The following is a 21,461-nucleotide window of genomic DNA, read 5'->3' as shown; positions in this document are numbered from 1 at the left end:
GAATCCAAGGCAGGCCCTAGGCTCTAGGCTCCAACCTGTCAGCACAGAGCCCAACATGGGACTCAAACCCACAAACCATGAGATCATGACCTGAGCTGAAGTTGGACGCTTAGCCAACTGAGCCAGGCAACCGTGTTTATGGTGCTTTTTGACTTTAGTCTGAGGGCATATATTCATAACACTGTGTTCAAAAGTTATGTGGGTTCTTTTTTTAAATATCTCCCTTCACTGTGGTTTGTTACATAGTTTTAAAGTTCAAACTACATAAAAGCAAACAAGAAGTGGGGCGCCTGGGTGGCTCAATAGGTTAAGTCTCTGTCTCTTAATTTCGGTTCATGTCATGATCCCAGAGTTAGTGAGATCAAACCCTAAATCGGGCTCTGTGCTGACAGCGTGGGGCCTGCCTGGGATATTCTCTCTCTCTCTCTCTCTCTCTCTCTCTCTCTCTCTCTCTCTCTCTCTCTCTCTTTCTCTCTCCCTCTCTCTCTCTCTCTCCCTCTCTCTCTCTCTCTCCCTCTCTCTCTCTCTCTCCCTCTCTCTCTCTCTCTCTCTCTCTTTCTCTCTCCCTCCCTCTCTCTCTGCCTTCTCCCCCCAATAAATAAATAAAAACTCTTTTTAAAATGTATACGGAAAGTGCACAAAAGGTATACTCAGAGAAGTGCCACACCCCCATCTCTTCCATTCCTCTCCCACCCTGTCATCTTTTCCACCCCATTCCCACTAACAAACCTAATTATTTTACCATTTTTCAACTATCTGATTGGCAAACAGTTTAAAGGTTGACAATACATTCTGTTGGTGAGGCTATGGGCAAACAGGTACCTCATACATTGCTAGTAGGAATATAAATTGGCACAAACTTTATAGAGGGATATTTGGCAATTACCCAGCAAAAATACATACGTCTTTACATTTTGACCCCCAAATCCCACTTCTAGGAATCAACCTTGAAAATGAGAAAAGTAGGGGCACCTGGATGGTTCAGTCAGTTAAGTGTCTGACTCTTGATTTTGGCTCAGGTCGTGATCTCATGGTTAGTGAGTTTGAGCCCTGTATCGGGCTCTGCAGCGTGGAGCCTCCTTGGGATTCTCTCTCTCTCCCTTTCTCTCTCTGCCCCTCCCCTGCTCACACTTTCTCTCTTGTCTCTGAAAATAAATAAACTTTAAAAAAAGAAAATATGAGAAGTATATCTGTATAAGTATATTTATTGCAGGGGTGTTTCCTATTTTAAAGTATTGGGAATAACTTAAATTTTCATACATGGAGAATGTCTGTTGAATAAACTGGGTATGGTCCATTCACACAATGGAGTACTAGGCACATATGAAAATGAGGAAGAGCTCTCTGAACTGATTGGCAGTAAGAAGGTACGTTGTTAAGGGAGAGAGGCACATTTCAAGAGAGTATCTGTAGTATGCCACCCATAGTACAGAAAGAAGAGAAAGTAAGAAAATATACATCTGTGTCTGTATATACACGTGTATCTGTTTGTTAATATACACATACATACATGTTTACAGGATAAATAAGAAATAAAGGAAATAAATTTTGAAATGTTTTGTAATGTTTTAATATGTCTGCTATGTTTTCAGAATATATTTAAACAGAGTAACATCAAGGCAGCATAAGATAGTGAAAGTGTACAGGCTCTGGAGCCATACTGCTTGGGTTCAAATCCAGACTCCCACATTTCTAGCTTTGTGATCCTGGGGAGTTCCGTAACTTCTCTGTGCCTTAGTTTCCACACCTGTAAACTGGCAATAATAGTAATACCTAACTCATAGGATCCCTGTGAGGTAATCCTCATGTATGCAACATGCTTACGAAAGCGCCTAATACATAGTAAGTAAGCACTTCTTTTGTAGGATGGTTTACTCAAATTATATTATGTGGCTATAGTAAAAGAAAGGGTAATCCCACAAAATCTGCTGAGTTGGGGACATTCAGATTACTTGTGTATTTTGTATTTTCAGGACTACTCGAGTCCCTTTGGAGGTGAGATGAGAGTGGTATCCCTAATTAGGCAAGAATCAAGCTCTTTGAGGGTGCAGACCATGTGCCTTACTCATTTTTATATCATCACTGACTAGCTTTGCAATACTCATTAACTGATTTTGCAAGAAGTGTAGCCTTTCTGTTCATAAACTTTAAATTTTAGTTGCATCAGAAAAAAATCTAATTGAGTTGCTAATAACTTAGAAAGTACTGGGCAAAAAAAAAAAAAAAATCAAGGTACAAAACAGAGTTTAAGGAGTGCCTAGGTGGCTCAGTTGGTTGAGCATCCAACTCATAATTTCAGCTCAGGTCATGATCTCATGGTGGCGAGATCAAGATTGAGTCCCATTTTGGGCTCCACACTGGGCATGGAGCCTGCTTGAGGTTGTCTCCCTCCCTCTCCCACTCCCCCTCCCCCTCCCCCACTTGCATGCACGCACACTCTCTCCCTCAAAAAAATAAAATAAAACAAATTTGGGGGGCACCTGGGTGGCTCAGGTGGTTAAGCGTCCAACTTTTGGTTTCAGCTCAGGTCATGGTCTCACAGTGTTCATGGGTTTGCTGCGCTGACAGTATGGAGCCTGCTTGGGATTCTCTGTCTCCCTCTCTCTCTCTGCCCCTCCTGCATGTGCTCTCTTTCTCACTCAAAAGTAAATAAATAAAACTTAAAAAAAAAAAAAAAGCAGAGTTTAAAAGAAATACTACCATTTATATTAAAATGGGTGGGAGGGTGCCTGGGGTGGCTCATTTGTTAAGCCTCTGACTTTGGCTCAGGCCATGATCTCACAGTTCATGAGTTTGAGTCCCACATCAGGTGAGCTTGAGCTCTGCTTCTCTCTCTGTCTCTCCCTCTTCCTCCGCCCCTCATGGGATTCTCTCTCTCAAAAAAAAAAAAAAAAAGAAAAAAAGGTGGAGGAGAAAGAATATATATATATACATATATATATATGTATATATATACACACACACACACACACATACATACATACATATACATATATCCATAAAATATCTATACATAAAGTATCTTTGGAATATACATAAGAAACTGATACTATATTGTTTGCCTTCAAGGAGAACTGTAAGTTGGAGATAAGAATAGATGGAAAAAATTTCACTGTACATCCTTTTGAACTCTTGAATTTTGAATCATTGTGAATGTATTGACTATGTATTGATCAATGTATTCCTGAAGATAGTATTTAAGAGTTTGTGTGTGGCCCTTATACTGGACTATGGTGGTAAATAGGAGAGAGACAAACTTAGATACCCAGGCATATGAATGGTACATTAACATGAGATAAACTGATAATGTCCTGAGTTTTCTGTGAAACTCAGATACCATTTATGAAAGGCAATAATCACATTAAGTGTTAATGCACTGAACACCCAATTAAAAGGCAGAGATTATAGAATGGGTAAAAAGGCAAGAACTGACCATATACTTTTTACAAGAGACACACCTTAAATACAAAGACACAGATAGGTTTAAAAGTGAAGTGATGGAAAGAGATGTACCATGCAAAGAGTAAGCATAAGAAGGCTAGGATGACCACTAATATCAAATAAAAGAGCCATCAGGACAACAAATATTACCAAAGATAAAGAGGGACATTTCATAATGATACAGGGGTTAACTAAAGAGGAAGATATAACTGTTACAAATGCATATCTACTTAATTACAAGGCTCAAAGTAGTTAAGAGAAAAATTGATGGATCTAAAGAGATAAATAGACAATTCCATGAACACCCTTTTTTAAGTTCATGTGCTACATTCACCAAGACAGACACAATGCTTGGACTCTTCAAAAAGTCAGTGCCATGAGGAAAAAAAAGAAGTGGGAAAAATGTTCTAGACATAAGAAACATAACAACCAAATGCAGTTTGAATCTATATAGGATTCTGATTAAAAAAAAAAAAAAAAGACTGGGGTGCCTGGGTGGCTCAGTCGGTTAAGCATCCGACTTCAGTTCAGGTCATGGTCTCACAGTTTGTGAGTTCAAGCCCCGCATCAGGCTCTGTGCTGACAGCTCAGAGCCTGGAACCTGCTTCAGATTCTGGGTCTCCCTCTCTCTCCCCCTCCCCTGCTCACTCTGTGTCTCTCTCTCTCAAAAATAAATAAACATTAAAAAAAAAAAGATTATAGAAGACATTCTTGGAACAATTGCAGAAATTTGAATATGAATTGAATATTAAATGATATTAAAGAATTACCATTCATTTTCCAAAGTATGATGACACTAATGTGGTTAGGTAGGCAAATACTCTCTGAGGAGATGAGTATTGAAGTATTTAGGGGTGAAGTGTCTGTAGTTTATTTTCTTACAGTATGGGAAAAATGCATACATACATATATATACACACATACATATATACGTGATGTGTGTATCTATATATATGTATCTATATAGAGAGAGGGATAAAGCAAAAATATCAAAATGTTAGTAATTGTTGAAATCTAGTTGGAGAGTATATGGGTAATCAGTGTGCTATTCTTTCAAATGTTCTTTATATTCAAAAGTTCTTAATTAAAAGTTGGGGGACATTTTTGAAAACTAAGCAACAAGAAATATTTGAGCAAAGCTGGACTTTTTAAATAAAAATTTTTATACTGGATATTCAAATATCAAAATACAACCACTTGTAACCATCAGCTAGCATTAACAGTTTTGAACTCATGACCAATCTGGTTTCCTTTATCCCTCACCCCTTCTTCCCTTTCCCCAGGTTACTTTGAAGACAAATCTAAAGATTGTATTATTTCATTCATATATATTTCAATATATATTGAAATTGTGGTATTTCATATCACATCTAAATCCATGGATGATTTCATAATAAATCAAATATCAAGCCAGTTTTGAGGTATCTTTGTCTCATAAAAGGTATTTTTAAACAGTTGGTTTGTTTAATCAGCTTCCATATAAGGTTTGCATATTGTATTTAGTCCATGTGTCACTTAAATCTTTTTTTTGCTTTTTTCTTTTTTTGGATCTATAGGCTTATCCTCTGTCCTTTTTTTCTCCCCTTGCAATTTGTTTGTTGTAGAAATCAGGCTATTTATTCTGTAGAGCTTCTCACATTCTGATTTTGCTGATTGTACTCCCAACGTGCAGCTTGGCGTGTCCCTCTGTCTCCTGTACTTGGCCATACTGGTGGTCAGAGCTAGAGGCTTGAGGAGATAGGATCATGTACTTCCATCATGAGGTGCAAATCTCCGGTTGTCTCTTTTTTTGTGATGTTAGTGGCTATTGAGGATCATTGCTTAGATCCATTACTTCAGGCAGACTTTTTTAGAAAGTGCCAGAGAATAAACGCTTTACAGGATATATCTCTGTCACAACTGTTCGACTTTGCCATTGTAGTCTGAAAACAGTCAAAGACAAGATGCAAAAAAATATAAGCATGACTATGTCCCCATATAACTTTATTTACAAAAATAGGCATTGGGCCAGAGTTCACCTCTGGGCTGCAGTTTGCTGATCCCTACTTTATCCTAATATATATGATAGTTTTAGAAAATCAATACTAATATTAATACAAACAATAGGATTACTAAAAAACAGTTTAGGGTTTCTTTGCCTGTATTTTTGTCCTTAGTTCTTAGTAGAATACTACAAAGAATATGCGGACAAATTACTGTGTTAAAGTCCCATGAACTAACTAATTCCTCCAGGTGTATTAATGCCACTAACTCCATAGACAAGGTTGTTTCTTTTATTTGTTCTTAGATTTTAGGGATTTTCTTCCTTTGTTTTATTTTATAATTTTGAGAAAAATTGAGATGGTTCCAAAGTCAAATATATAAAACAAAGTATATTTGGAGAAGTCTAGCTTCTGTTCCTACCCCTCCATACTGTTCTTTGTTCTTGATTGGATCACATAGGGATCCTACTTATAGGTAACCATTTTTCAAGATGTTATGGTGTCGTCCTTCCATTTAAAAAAATTTAAGCAAATACACACAGGCATTTTTGAAATAAACATACCACTTTATTCACCTTTCCTTTTTTTTTTTTTAACATTTTTAATGTTTATTTATTTTTGAGAGAGAGAGAGAGAGAGAGACAGAGTGTGAGCAGGGGAGGGGCAGAGAGAGACACACACAGAATCCAAAGCAGACTCCAGGCTCTGAGCTGTCAGCACAGAGCCTGACATAGGGCTCAAACCCATGAACTACAAGATCATGACCTGACCTAAGTCAGAAGCTTAACCAACTGATCCACCCATGCACCCCCACCTTTCTTTTTTCATGTAACAATATATCCTGGTGATCACTCCACAGTTGTATGTAGAATTACCCTGCCTTACTTTTTATAGCTCATGGTACTCCATTGTGTGGATGCATCAGAGTTTATTCAACCAGTTCTCCTATGATCTACATTTGGCCCATTTCCACTTGAGTGAAAACAATCATTTAAATCATAGGAACAACAAAATCAAACAGACAAATAGCCATGCAAATTTAAAATGATTGTTTGTAATTTTCCAATGATTTCTAATTTACAGAAGGAGGAAAAGACATGAAATGAACCCAGATTTCAGCCGACAGTCACATGATAAGAAAAATAAATTGCAGGATAGATCTAAACTAAGGAAAGCACAGTCACTGGTAAGTATTGCTTACAAAAGCTTCCCCACCATAACATTTGTGAAGATTGCTGGATCTTGAATCCTATTTGTGAAACTAAATTTGTTTTTTTTTTTTTTTTAATTTTTTTTTTCAACGTTTATTTATTTTTGGGACAGAGAGAGACAGAGCATGAACGGGGGAGGGGCAGAGAGAGAGGGAGACACAGGATCAGAAACAGGCTCCAGGCTCTGAGCCATCAGCCCAGAGCCTGACGCGGGGCTCGAACCCACGGACCGCGAGATCGTGACCTGGCTGAAGTCGGACGCTTAACCGACTGCGCCACCTAGGTGCCCCTAAATTTGTTTTTTTTTAATCAGAATCATCAAGTGGTGGTTTAAATTCTGGTCTCTGACAAGCTGTGTGACCTTAAAGACATCTTTTATTTAATTTCTCTTAGGTTCTATTTAAAAAAATTTTTTTTGAGTATAGTTGACATACAATGCTGCATTAATTTCAGGTGTATAAAGGAATGATTTAACATCTCTATATGTTAAGCTTTGCTCACCACAAGTTGTAGCTACCATCTGATGACACCACACAACGCTATCATAATATCAGTGCCTATAATCCCTGTGCTGTACCTTTTATTTATTTATTTTTAATTTTTTAAGTGTTTATTTTTGAGAGAGAGAGAGAGAGAGAGAGGGAAAGAAACAGAGAGACATAGAATCAAGAGCAGGCTCCAGGCTCCAAGCTCCAAGCTGTCAGCACCAGCCCAACACAGGGCTTGAACCCACAATCATGACCTGAGCCAAAGTTGGACGCTTAACCAACTGAGCCACCCAGGCACCCCTGTAGCTTTTATTACCATGAGACTCTACACCTCTATTTTCTTATCTGCTAAAAAAATTAAAAAAAAAAACAGACTGGATGAAGTGAAATGGATGGATCTGCTTTGAAAGTATACAATATAAAGGGAGCACAATTATCATTGGTTCTTTCTTCTGCTGTGAGTCTGTTGGGGTGGGGGGTCTCTATAGATTATTTCCTTATAGAGTGAAGGTTCCACTGACCTAGGAAAAAGGTATGCTTTCCTGCTCCCAGTGGGGCATGATTATAAAAGTGCATTTGAAGTAACTTCAGAAAAAATGAATTAGGAATTTTTCTTTCCCCAGTTAAAAAATAGCTAATTGACTACCTAATAAAGTCAGTGATTGTGATTAGGGAACATTATTATTTCAGAGCAGAATTTCCCAAATTGTGGTTCTGTACCCCCAGTGGATCTCTCTCAGCCTGTATGAGTCTTTGGAGCAAAGTAGAAGAGAATAAGGATGGAATAAAAAGTTCATTTTAGCAGTAAAGATTTAGGGAAAAAAAGCTGAGGATACACACGCAAGGAGAATTAATGTAAAGTGGATGTCAATTGGGAGAGGAATAAGTATGTACTCGTGAATAAATCACTTTTATAGCTCTCTTTTAAAGCTCTATTACTTTCTGTTTAAATGTATTTTCAAGTGTTATGTTTCAAAAAAAAAAGAGAGAGCTTTTATAAAATGAGCTTTTTTAAAAATAGGGCAGTCTGTATTCTGAGGGGCCAATTTTGTTGGACTGGATGAGGCTTATCACAGACATATGTACAGATGCCCAAGGGAATGAGGAAGCTGAAAGCAGAGCAGTAAAATTGTCAGTGAAAACCATTAATTGAGAAAAATAACTTTATGAGGCTTATCACATAGGCCATTTAGGCATGCTTCTGCCTGGTTTCCCGGCCCCTTCTGGGCCAGGAGTAGAAGAGAAATCCAGGGGAGAGCCAGGAATTTAAAGCACATAAAAGTTGATGGTTGATGTATGCTTACAAATTATCAGCACAGTCAAACATTTCTCTGGCCTAAAAAACAAAACAAAATCAAAGGCTAAACAGAAGCCTTCCCCATGGGCTTTTGACATTAACCATCTGTCACACACTAGAGGGGCTTGCTTAAGTTAAAAAATTCATTATATTTATAAACTTTAAAAGTTGTGCTAATTAAAGCTGGAAGGGAAACCAGGGCAAATTAAACAATGATGGAGAACAACGAAGCTATTAATAAAATGAAGTGTGCAATGGTAGTGATCTACTTGTGTTGTTTATGTAAATGTACTAATTATAATCACTATTTATGCTTCGTACTTTTGATAAGGAGCAGAAAGCACAATTAAACCCTCCAAAAGTGTGCTAGGATCTTTTTCTCAGTCTGATCTGGCCGTTTGGGCCACGAGGCTGCGTGTGGCTAAGGTTTCCCCCTCTCCAGGCGGTGGCAGTTTGCTCTCTCAGTGGGCCACGTAGCTCAGAGGAAATAAGCAACCTCCTAAGTGATGCAAGGCGATTGTGCAAATTTTGGAAATGCTGGATGTGGGACCATAGAGAAGAGGAAATGGGTTTTGAAGAAATTAAATTAGGGTACAGAAGGAGAGAAGCAAGGAAAACTCTGAGAATTGCCACTATGGAGAGGGTGGTGGACAAAGCCCCATGCAATTGCAGCAGAGGGAACCCTGTGTTCATTTGATAGAAAGGTCTCACATCATTAAGATAGGTGTATGTAGGAAGATTTCAGGAGGAACTAGAGAAACGGGAGCAGACAGAACTCGGGAACATATTATTAAGGGGAGGATGAGAAGGACAGACCCACAAAGCTCTGCCCAGCAGGTGCCTGACACCTGAATACTGAGTCTTTCTTGCCCCTGTAAGCAGAAAATACTTGGATACTTGGAAAAGGTAGAGCTTTGTGGAATGGAAGGGTTGAAACAGAACAAAGCTCGGGAGTATAAGAGAATACAGAGAATATTCCTTAAGTCATCTCTCCAGGACCGTGGCCATGAGGCTACTGAGACCCGTCTTCTTCACTTTTTGTCTGTCACGATTTATAGTTTTCAAATATGAGAAATGTCTCCAAAAAGAGAAACCTGCTTAGGGAAACAGTTTCAAATCCACATGTATTACTGTGAACTTGTGATGTTTTGTATTATTTATTAGACTTGAGTTTTCAAAACCTGCCCATTTAAAGGGTACCTGATTTCCATGTATGGCTTTCAATTCTAAAGCTGCCTCTTTATAGCTGCTTCATTTAACCCCTTCTGGTGTGAATCATTGATAGAAGATGGGAATAAAGCCTAGGTCTGATCACTAATGCTTTATAATTTTGAAGATTGTTTATTAAAATTATATAAAGAAATGTCCATTGCTCTTAGTTATTAAAATTTCATAAAGAACAAAGCAATTTAAATATATAAACGCCACAGTACAGCAAGTACTATCTTTTTAAAAAAAATTTTTTTTAAGTTTATTTATTTATTTTGAGAGTGAGAGAGAGCACGAGCGTGCGCGTGTGCATGGGAGCAAGCAGGGGAAGGGCAGAGAGAGGGAATCCCAAATGGGTTTAGAGCCTTCAGCACAGAGCCAGACATGGGGCTTAACACGGGGGCTCAAACCCAAGAACTATGAGATCATGACCTGAGCCAAATCAAGAGTCACCCAACTGCCTGAGCCACCCAGGGACCCCAGCAAGTACTATCTTAAGAAAATTTTCCATCTTGTATAAAGACATGGGAATTTCTTTTTTTTTTTTTTTTCTCCAAATCTTAACAGCCAGACCTACAATGCCTGTTCAGGAAGGGGAAAGAGGGAGCTGTCTCCTTGGGGGAAAGCTTTGATGAGCTTGTGGGGAGGGATGCCACCTTGAGGGCTTGGATGTTACAGGCACCTGGTCTCCAGAGAAAGGGAAACCTGCTCTGCCGGAGATTAGAGGAAGTTTGTTGTTTCTCTTCCAGTTTGGGAGGAGGGAGAGAAGTGGTGGAGAAAGAGCCAGCCAGGTGCTGAGACAGGTCGGGAAGTGAGGCCAGGACCCATTCAGATCTGAATTTATTTGCTGTTACTGAGATGTAAACCCCGCCTTCCATCTCTACAGTAAATTCTCAATTTACACATGGAAGCAAGATCTCGAAAGTCTAGAAGACAGGAAAAACAAAACCTCCTGGGACAATTCACAAAAACTGAAGGGTGGTCTTTGGACTTCCTGGGACCTGGAGGTAGACTCAGAGGACCCCAGCTGACATCTTGTTTCATGTCATTTTTCTTTTTCTTTTTCCTACCAAGTTAAGTTTAAAAACATTAAGTACCTTTTAGCTCACACTGCTTTTTCTTGGCGATCAGAGAAGTCCTCACTTTCTAGGTTCTGATCTGACCACGGATTTCAAAAAGCTTGCTGTTTCAGAGCATTCACCTAAATGCTAGTAACAAAAAAGCCTTTAGTTGCCTGCTTACTCTAATTGCTTTAGATAAGACCTTATCTTTTTCTGTACTCTGCTAATTCAAGCTTCTGCAGTTACCTTCCAACGCTTTCCAAGCTAACTTGGTTTTTAGTGTCCTGATCTTTTAAATGCTTCTGTGAGCTTTGTCACCTTTTTTTCATCCCCTCTCTGAATCAGAAGAGGAGGAAAAAAGAATATACTCCAAAGTGATAGCTGATTCTTGTCGTGAAAGAACAATGGCTTAAGAATCAGGAAAGCCAGTTTTCTGGCCTCTGCTCTACAATTAACTAGCAGTCACTCAACCTTTGAGTTTTCATTTTCCCATTTATAAAATGAGAGTTTGGATCCCAACATCTTTAAAGTCCATTCCTGTCTAACTAAAGCCTGGAGCTGCAGAACCCCACAGTCCCCTGCACATTTATTCCCTGCTTTCTTCTGATGCGGAGGGACACAGCTGTGACTAAAGTGACTTTGCATAGAATACCAGAAAGAATCAATCACACTGGTGAGTTCTGATTATAAACCAATGGAAACTGGTTTCTGTCTCCTATCCTTTTCTTTGAACTTCAGAAAATACAATTAACTGTAACAGAAGTATTTACGAAACAAACCTATGCAGTGGTTTCCTTACAGGCAGTCTTTAATAGACTTCTTTCAAAGTCTGATGACTTCCCCAGGTGTTTGTTTATTTGGTTTGGATGAGCAGAATTAGAAATCTCAACAGGAGAGATCTTTAATTATTTAGCTCAATCAGTGAAACTCATGAGAGTTCCATTTGGAATACAGAGTAAGAAAGAATATGGGCTTTGTGGTCAGAGAGACCAGAGTTCTTTTACCAAATAGCACAATTTTGGATAAGTGAGTGGCCAAACCTTTCTGAGCCTCTATTTCTTCATCTGTAAAATGGGAATAATGATTCCTCCCTTGTAGGATTGTTGTCCGGACTAAATGCCAGGTGTATCTTAGGTATTCAATACTTGTTTGTGTTCTCTCTCATTAAATACCATCTTATCTTGCGGGGCACCTGGCTGGCTCAGTTGGAAGAACATGAGACTCTCGATATCCAGATCATGAGTTCAAGCCCCATGTTGGGTGTAGAGTATTACTTAAATAAACTTAAAAAGAAATACCGTATTATCTTTCACTTTGCTGACCAAGAGTATAGATTTGGGACTCAAACAGCCTAGGTTCAATGCCTGATACCACAATTTTATCTATTTGTTTTTTAAATGTTTATTTATTTTGGTGGGGGGAGGGGCAGAGAGGGAGACAGAGAATCCTAAGCAGGCCCGAACCCTTGAACTGTGAGATCATGACCCTACTGGAGCAGAAATCCAGAGTTGGATGCTCAACCACTCAACTGACTGAGCCACCCAGGTGCCCCTATTTTATTTATTTTTTTAAAAGCTCCAGACCCAGCATAGGCTTGAACTGGTGACCCCGAGAGATCAAGAGTCTCATGCTCTACCAACTGAGCCAGCCAGGTAGCCCATGGCACCAGTTTTAGTAGCTCAGTGATTTGGGTCAGTTATTAACCTCTGGGAGGTTCTGTTTCCTCATCTGTAAAACGGAGTTAGTAATGACACTAACCTCACAGAGTTACCAGAAGGGGTATAAGGCATTTAGTAGTGCCTAGCTCAAATAAGTATTCAGTAAGTAGCAGCTGGTGTAGGTAATAGCAATTACCAGTATCAAAATCCCACCAGGTCACTGCCTGAGGCTGCAGGAGAGAGAGAGAGAGAGAGAGAGAGAGAGAGAGAGAGAGAGAGAGAGAACACTGATGGTGAAAGCTGCAGAGAGGTCAGGCAGTAGCCAAGGGACATTGGCAGCAGGCTCTCTCCCCATGGAATAAGCTCTTTCTCGCTTGTACTTTTACTTGCCCTCAGTTTTAGCTCCCTTTGTCTTTTGTTTCCCCCATGGTTTCCACTATGTGAAAAGTGATTGCATCCATAGCGGCTGAAATGTGAGCTACCTATTTTTTTTCCTGCATGGTCTCTGTACAGTCTGCCCCTGCACATGCATACATGTATTCCCTCCTCAGTGACATTGGGTCTTTTATTCCACACTCAGACTGAACTGTGCATGTGTGTTGAACTCAATACTGTGAATTCTGTGCTACCTGTGCTCCTCTGCTTACTAATTACAATATTGGTTGTTAATTTTTGATGCCTATGAGAAGAAAGGGCCTAATTGCTAAGAATCCTGGGGGCAAAATTAACTCTCAGGAAGGACCACTACTTAGAGTCCTTGCATTTATCCTTTGCCTCTAAAAGAGCATAGTTTTCTTGTTCTGTCTTGTTATCTTCTTTGTGATGCTTTGCATAATAAATTACCCTGGCATTTCCAACAAGAGTGACTCTACCTGCTTCTCTTTTACTGAATATTTATTTTTATTTAAAAAAAATTTTTTTAATGTTTGTTTATTTTTGAGAGACAGAGACAGAGCGCCAATCAGAGAGGGGCAGAGAGGGAGACACAGAATCTGAAATAGGCTCCAGTCTCTGAGCTGTTAGCACAGAGCCCCATGAGGGGCTCCAACCCATGGACTGCGAGATCATGACCTGAGCTGAAGTCAGACACTTAACTGATTGAGCCACCTAGGCGCCTCTCACTAAATATTTAGACTGTAGCATAATGGCTACTTGTTTTTAAGAGTTACACACAAAATATTTGACACAAATTGGCTTCTCTTTGGGATCTATCAGAAGAGAAGAACCATGTTTGTGAGTTATGTAATATTATTAGTTATATACATATTAGTTATGACGGATATTTAATCACTGTTACTGCTGGGTTTAAAATATATATGTATGTGGGCTGCCTGGCTGGCTCGCTCAGTAGAGCATGTGGTTCTTGATCTCAGGATTGTGAGTTCAAGCCCCACTTTGGGCCTAGATCTTACTTAAAAAAAATAAGTATAGGGGCGCCTGGGTGGCTCAGTCTGTTGAGCGACCAACTTCGGCTCAGGTCATGATCTCACAGTTTGTGAGTTCGAGCCCCGCATTGGGCTCTGTGCTGCCAGCTCAGAGCCTGGAGTCTGCTTCTGATTCTGTGTCCCCCTCTCTGTCCCTCCCCCGCTCATGCTCTGTCTCTCTCTGCCTCAGAAATAAATAAAAATTTTAAAAAAGTATATATATGTGTATATATATATATACACACACACACGTATGTATATATATACACACACACACATTCATACATACACACATTTATATGTGAATGAACACATACATATATGTATGTAGTATATATATTTGGGTGTTGTATAACATGTAGTAATATAGCATTTCACCACAAACTACATTAGAAGCCAATTTTCTAAGACATGGCTGTTTTGAAATCCGAGTTCACAATCATTACTAACAAACAACCATTGGAACTTTATGGCCTATGCACATTTTGCAACACACCCCTACCTTACTTCACTTGGGAGACTGAATGGTGCCATCACATAGTCTTGGATTTAAATTTCAAAACCCTGCCTAGGGCTTGCTTAGTCTTCCTCCACAGCTCACAGCTCTACCCCAAGGTTCCTTAAAAGATAAACCAAGAGCAAAGACAAGCCTGTGACTTCTTTAAAACTCTGTTGATGATTTTTCCCTAACACCCTCCCTCTGTTTCTCATGGAAGCAGAGGGAGCAAGGACAAAAAGGGAACACCTTCTCCATAGTGTTGACCAAAGCAGGGACCCCCTGGAAGGGTGACCACACGGCTCTGAGCAGCAATCTGGGATCCTAAGCAGGCAGGAGGACAGCAGGGAGCCTTCTCACAGAATTCTCAGACTGAAAAATCCAGGAAGCAGCTCCATTCTGGAGATTAAGCATCCAGGACTCTAAGACTTTCTTCCCAGAAGGAAACCCCTCTCGGGTGAGCATTCCTCAGCCACCTTCTCTGTCCTCTGAACCTTTGTCCCCACCAGTGACCCTTACTTATTGCTCAACCCATATCCTATGCTGAGACAATTTCTAAGAGTGAGTTGAAGCTGTATTTATATGACTAAAACAAAATACTTCTGACTTTATTATTTTCAAATACAATATTCCATATTTACACATAGTATTACCACATTACTCTTGAACTGGGTGTCATAAGAAAGTGTTGAGTGTAGATTTTTGTAAAAGAGGAAGGTGGATAGGGTCTCCTACGGAGTGAAGATTGTTTACCTTTCTTCCTTACCTTTCTTTACCATATCACAGGCTTGGGAAGATTAAATGAAATAATAAAGGTATGACACGGCACAAGGCAGTCAGATATGTGCAATTGTTTTTACTGGTATTTCTAGAAGGATGATTGACACACAGCAGGGGCTGTCATTATGGTTACTATATCTATCTGTTTTCCATATCTAGACACTCCTTACCTAGTCTATTCTCTTAAATGATCCCTGGTTTTATCCAGTGGTGTTGTTTGTATCAATGATCATTTGCAAGTTTCTGCAGATAATGTGAATGGAGAACCAGAAAACAAAATTGAAGTGGGGAGTGACACCCGGAAGTATATTCAAGCTGCTATACACAATTCAAGCTGCTTGTTCCTGGGTTGATAGCCCTTCTTGGGTCATAGCCTCCTATAAGGTCCTACCCTTTCTTGGGTCACTCAGCCTCCATAGCCTCTCCCCATTCTCACTCTTCTGTGCCCAATAAAATGACCATCCAGTCTGAAGATAGGAATTTTCTATCTCTACTTCAAAGTCCACCTGCAAGGTGCTTTCAGCCATTGCCCTGAAATGAAAGAGGAAAAACCATTCATATATTTATTCATTTATCCAACAAATATTTACAGGTACAAGGGTGGGCATTAGGGATACAACCATAATAAGATACAGTCCCTGCCCTCCAGGGGCTTACAGGCTGGAGGGGGAAAGCTTCCAATCAAGGAAGGGGTAACTCCTAGGTATCTGGATTGGACAGTTGTGTTAATGCTCATACCACCCATCACTGAGACTGGAAATGCAGCAGGACCTGCTAGGTGCGAGAGACCTGTAGGAGTACCAGTGTACATATTCAGAAGAGAGCTGAATTTATGAGCCAAGAGCTCAGGAGGGACAGCGGGGCAAGAGATATAAAACCAGCAATTGAAGATGTAGGTACTGATTGCCTAGGAAGTGGGACAAGAACAGAACCCTGGAGACTTCTGTTATGTAAAGCATGGCCTTTACATATAAATGTCTTCCCTTTTAAAGACAGGCTGACGAGACATAGAAATATTATTGGGTAGGGGCACCTGGGTGGCTCAGTCAGTTGAGCATCCAGCTTCAGCTCAGGTCATGGTCTCACAGTTTGTGAGTTTGAGCCCTGTGTCGGACTCTGTGCTGACAGCTCAGAGCCTGGAGCCTGCTTCAGATTCTGTGTGTCCCTCTCTCTCCGCCCCACCCCTGCTTGTGCTCCGTCTCTCTCTTTCAAAAATGAATAAACATAAAAAGAAAATTAAAAAAAAAATTTTTTTAAAGAAATATTGTTGGGTAAATATCTCTAGAAAAAGAACAGTAAGGGGCTCCCAGCTGGCTTAGTTGGTAGAGCACATGCTCGTGACCTCGGAGTCATAGGTTCCAACAGTATTGCATGTAGGGTGTAGAGAAAAGAAAAGAGAACAGTAAGTTCAACCAGCAAGAAAAATGTATTTAAATGATAGATGGTCCCTGGCTTTGAATGGTTTGACTTAGGATTAACCATCAACTTTACAGTGGTGAAAGGTGATTCATATTCAGTAGAAACCATACTTTGAGTTTGGGATTTTGATCTTTTCCCAGGCTGGCAGTATGTAGTACAACACTCTCTTGTGATGCAGGCCGGGGAGCCACAGCTCCCAGTCGGCCACACAATCACGAGGGTAAACAGCTGATAGTTACAACCATTCTGTATCCACACAACCATTCTGTTTCTCACTTTTTAAAAAAATTCAACACATTATATAAGCTATTCCACACTTTATTATAAAATAGGCTATGTGTTTGATGATTTTGCCCAACCGTAGGCTAATGTAAGAGTTCTGAGCATGTGTAAGGTAGGCTAGGTTGAGCTATCTATCGTGGTCGGTAAGTTAGGTGTATTAAATGCATTTTTGACTTACAATATTTTCAATTCATGGTGTGTTTATCGGGACATAATCCCATTGTGAGTTGAGAAAGATCGGTAGCTGATTCCCTCCCTCTTCATGGGAATAGACTGAGGAAAGGCTACAGCAGATGGACCTGCGCGTAAGTAAAGATAATTTATAACAACATTGTTTGTAAGAGCAACTTCATCCATTTGGGATTCTTGTGGAGGCTTTGGCACCAAGGCACAATCAATTATTAACTCCATTTCTAGCTCCTCTCCCCTCTCTGGAGGATGGTCAATGGGGCTGAAAATTCTAAGCTTCTAATCATGGCTTGGCCTTTCTGGTGACCAGTCCCCATCCAGGAGCCCATCCAGAGTCCCCTCAATAAAACAAAAGATGCTTCTAGTGCTCTTATCACTCAGGAAATTATAAGGGTTTGAGGAGCCCTGTGTCAGGCACATGGAGCAGAGACCAATGTGTATTTTTCTATTATCTTATAACCAATGTTGGTATAAAACACATTGCCAGTTATTTTAACCAGATCATCAGATGCTGTGGATCAAGGTACAAGACTGTCAGATTTATACCCTTTATGTAACTTCCTCATGTTTTCCCCTTAAATCTTATCTTTTCTCTTGCAATGATGGAAATTAAAGCCTTAAAATGAAGAGGGTCTATGAACTTGTTTTCAGGGACAGAAAGAAAGGGTGGATGTATGGAGACCATCTTTCTAGAGCCAATCTTAGAGGAAAGAGGAACCCAACAGTCTGGATAGGCAATGACAATTACCAAGGGTGGGGGGGATGGTGGGTATGGGGAAGTGAATCCCTGGGACCTGCCTTGGCTAAAAAGGAGAGCTTGAGAGGAGCCTGCCTCAGCATGTGAACTTTCCCCCGGGGACTTAGGAGAAAGAAGATCCTCAAATGCAGTGATAAATAAGCTTTGCAGAGTAATAGGATTAAATTTGAAACTGTTACAGGTGAGGTGTGACTAGCCCATTCTTGTATCCCAGAGAACTAGTCCTTTTTTTTCATTCAACAAGTATTATTTTTATCTTCATTGTCACTAAAATAGCAGAAAGGAACACCTCTGTTCTCTTACTTTATGTTGATCTTAGAACAACACTGAAAATGCTTATTCTCCATTGCTCTTAAAACAACACTGAAAGCTGCAAAAGAGGGAAGATTACCTACTCCCTTTTCTTCCCCTTTTTCCTCTCCAAGTCTAACAACTTACTACATTTAATTCCAGTTTTACCTACTTTTTTCCAGAAAAATTATCAACAAAAATGTATGGATCTCCTATAGGCAGGAACCCATAGATTCACTGAAGTGTAAGATTCCAGCTTTGCTCTCAGGAAGTTTGCAGTCCTGTCAGGGCACAAATAATTACATCCAGGAATGAATACAAATGTCCAAGAACATATGTTTAATGCAAAGTCTGAGGTCTCAATAATAATGGCTTCAGGAATCCAGCTGAGGTAGAAATCCCTGAGGGTTAAGACACTCAAGCTTCTTGGAGAAGGTAGACCTTGAAGGATAGGCTAGATGTAGAGAAGGAATAGAGTGCATGAGGCTAGTTAGTGTAGGGTGTGAGGCAAGACCAGACAGTGTGGGGCATCTTTGTGGAATAATGAGGAACCTGGTTCCCTGGAGAAGAGAACAGGAGACAGCAGTCATTGGCTAAATCAATTTCTTTTTTTGTTTATTTATTTTTGAGAGAGACAGAGACAGAGCATGAGTGGGGGAAGGGCAGAGAGAGAGCGAGACACAGAATCAAGAGCAGGCTCCAGGCTCCCAGCTGTCAGCACAGAACCCGACTGGGGGTTCGAGCCCACAAACCGTGAGATCATGACCTGAGCCAAAGTCAGACGCTCAACCAACTGAGCCACCCAGGCGCCTTGGCTGAAGCAATTTTTGATTTGTCAAAGTCTAAAGTAGGATTACTCCCAGATTAACAGAAACTCTGCTGCAAACATACCCAGCAGAGCATGAGAGGGATATAACAAACCATCTGACGGCTGGGCCATGCCAGCTGAATATGGAGTCTTGTGGGATCAGGATTTTATTCAGGGAAGGCTACAGTGTCTGTATACCTGCCCCATCTCCTTGTGTCTCTCTGCCGAGTAGGGGCCAACGCAAGAGGGAACTTACAAGACTCCATTGCTCCTGCTCCTGCAAGCTCAGCTCGTATTCTTTCTTTCTCTTGTTCTCCCCATCTTCCCCTCTTCCCTTTCTTGCTCACGGCCAGATGTCCAGGAGATATCCTTTCTCACTGTGAGTTTTGGTTGGAATGTCAACCAAATATGTTGCCTTTGCCTTTTTAGAACGAATGTGTGCATGACCAGATTAGTAGTGAGTGAAAATATGGGAACTCTACCTATGCTCACCTGGCCTGAGAGTCCCAAGTCTCCAAACCAGGCCCTAAAACCTTTCTGGTCTGTGAACTTGGGCTGGCACGTAAACTGCTTGTTCTTCAGTTCCATTTATTTGTAAAACGGAGATGCTAATGCCTCGCTACCTACCTTGCAGAATTTTCTTGAGGTTCAACTGAAATTATGGTTGTGAAAGCACTTTGGAGACTAACAAACTTATTATTAGCTCAAGGTGAAGATTGCATGGGGGTTAAGGGTGGTCATATTGGGAAGTCTCATTAAATCCCATCCAGCCCTACAATTTGATAAAGCTGTTTTGTGTCATTAAAATAACTTTAATTATATGGCTTCCTCTGTGATGTTTTGGTGGCTGTCACTTGAACGATGTGTTTTTCCTCTCTAGATATCCCTGAGTGCAGAACCCAGCCCCGCTCTACAAGTTCCTGCTCATCTCACCTGGTCTCCTCATGGGTGGGCAGGGCTCCCAGCCACCGAAGCAGCAACAAAAATCCTCACACAGCATCTCCAGAGGCACTCTGGGCTTCAGGCAATACCCATCCAGTCTCCAGATCCGGAGTCAGTTTAAACCTGTGAAAGGATTTTGATAGAAATGACAAGGTGCTCTACACATTGGAGAGTTGGATATTACTTGGCTCATCTATTAGAAACTTTCTGCTTAGGTACCTTCTTGGGATAGTGAATTCTACAGTATTTCAGTGAAAGGTATTCATGGCATAAGTGCTGACATATTTACAAACTTAGATACAAATGTGATGATAGATACCATGTGGTTGATAAAGGGACACAGGTTAGCAGGGATGGCCTGCTTTTGAAGAGGCAAAAGGGAAAGAGCCTGTTGTTCTAGAACCCAGGAAGAGCTGTAGCCACAGGAGAGGGGCCATCCAACAGGATGTATTCTGTGTGGTGCAGGAACACAGCCACTTCAGAAACCAAGGCCTAGTGGGGAAGGAAGAGGGAGAAGACCCAACCCCTCTCACTCCCTGGCCCTCGACACTCTGACAGTGCTTGGCTTTGGTCAAACCTATCTGGAAGTTAGAGAACAAAGAAGGCTGGGGAGAAATGTGGCCAGGAGTGGGTCGGAGGGGTGTTTCCCAAGAAGGAATTACATTTCCCAAGAAGGAATTATAACTGATAGTCAAGCAACGTAAGTGGGCTTGAAAGAGTAATTTGGAAAACAGAAAATGTTACTTAGCTGCAAAAGTATTAGTCATACATTCTAAACTAAACCACCTACTCATGTACCATTTCAAGGTCCCAGAAGTTACCATTCTAAGATACTAATTTACTTAAGTAAAGCAGAATGATAGAAAAATAAATGTTTGTCAATCGTGCAATGCTGAACATGTTATGTTATTATATTGCATACCATAACATGTACTAATATACACATATTTGAATGTTTAAAACATTCAAATTCCATGGTCTGGAAGCATGGCCCAGGATACAGTGGTTTGGATGCCCAAATGATTAGTGTAGGACAAAACATGACCAGCTTACATTTGATTAATTTGCACCACCCAAGGTGACACTAATACAGGACTTTGAGGCAGAGAAGAAGGAAAACACACCCAGGATGAGACCTTGTGTTCTTCCCATGGGCAAAGCAGCTGGCTATCAGTTAAGATTTCCTCTTCCTGAAGACTGAGCCCTCATGGTCGGCCCCCAGGAGTCAGGTGCAGCTGTGTAGCTGGGATGGCCTACAGCTTCTGCCCTGCTTTGCCCCACTGGCCCCCCTGGGTTATGTCAGGATCCAGTCACATTGTGGGCATATGTTTGAATGGACCAGTCTGGAGTATGTCCCCAGTATCTTCTGAAATAAACCAGAATCCTCTGGGGCAAGGACCTATCAAGAGAAAGAAGGGCTCGTCTAGTACAAGTGGTTTTATCTTAAGCTGTATTTGAGTTACCTATTCCTATAAAACAAGCCACACCCAAACTTACAACAAGAGCCTGTTATTCCCCTCATAACTTTGCAGTTTGGGAGGGTTCTGGGGAAGAACTTGTCTCTGATCCACACAACACCCTCTGGGTATTCCCAACAGAGGGATGGAAGAGCCAGTTCCAAGATGGTGTAGGGGCACGGTTGGGAAGTGCATGCTAGCCTTCCACTGGGCACTCAGCCAGGGCTGAGGGCAGGAGCCACTGTTGTTCTTCATTTGGGCTGGGATTA

General features: G+C 40.7%; 1 protein-coding gene across 6 annotated transcripts in view; it reads left to right on the top strand.

Moving 5' to 3' along the window:
- FBXO16 (F-box protein 16) overlaps positions 1-20,625 on the top strand; it is a 55,306-nt gene extending 34,681 nt beyond the window's left edge. For 4 of the 6 annotated variants that reach the window (XM_019828617.3, XM_019828618.3, XM_045055616.1 and 1 more), the window contains 2 exons: positions 6,507-6,609; positions 19,674-20,625. In XM_019828617.3, the coding sequence (XP_019684176.1) occupies positions 6,507-6,609; positions 19,674-19,856 (286 nt within the window). In that variant the 3' untranslated portion in view covers positions 19,857-20,625. Of the gene's footprint in view, positions 1-6,506; positions 6,610-10,514; positions 13,208-19,146; positions 19,173-19,673 lie in introns of those variants that run through there. The other 2 variants (XM_011281554.4, XM_019828619.3) reach the window with 2 other exon arrangements.
- The last annotated feature ends 836 nt before the right edge of the window (positions 20,626-21,461 follow it).

This window comes from Felis catus, chromosome B1 (assembly GCF_018350175.1).
Source record: "Felis catus isolate Fca126 chromosome B1, F.catus_Fca126_mat1.0, whole genome shotgun sequence".
NCBI lineage: Eukaryota > Metazoa > Chordata > Mammalia > Carnivora > Felidae > Felis > Felis catus.
This window is presented reverse-complemented; position numbering and strand designations above follow the sequence as displayed.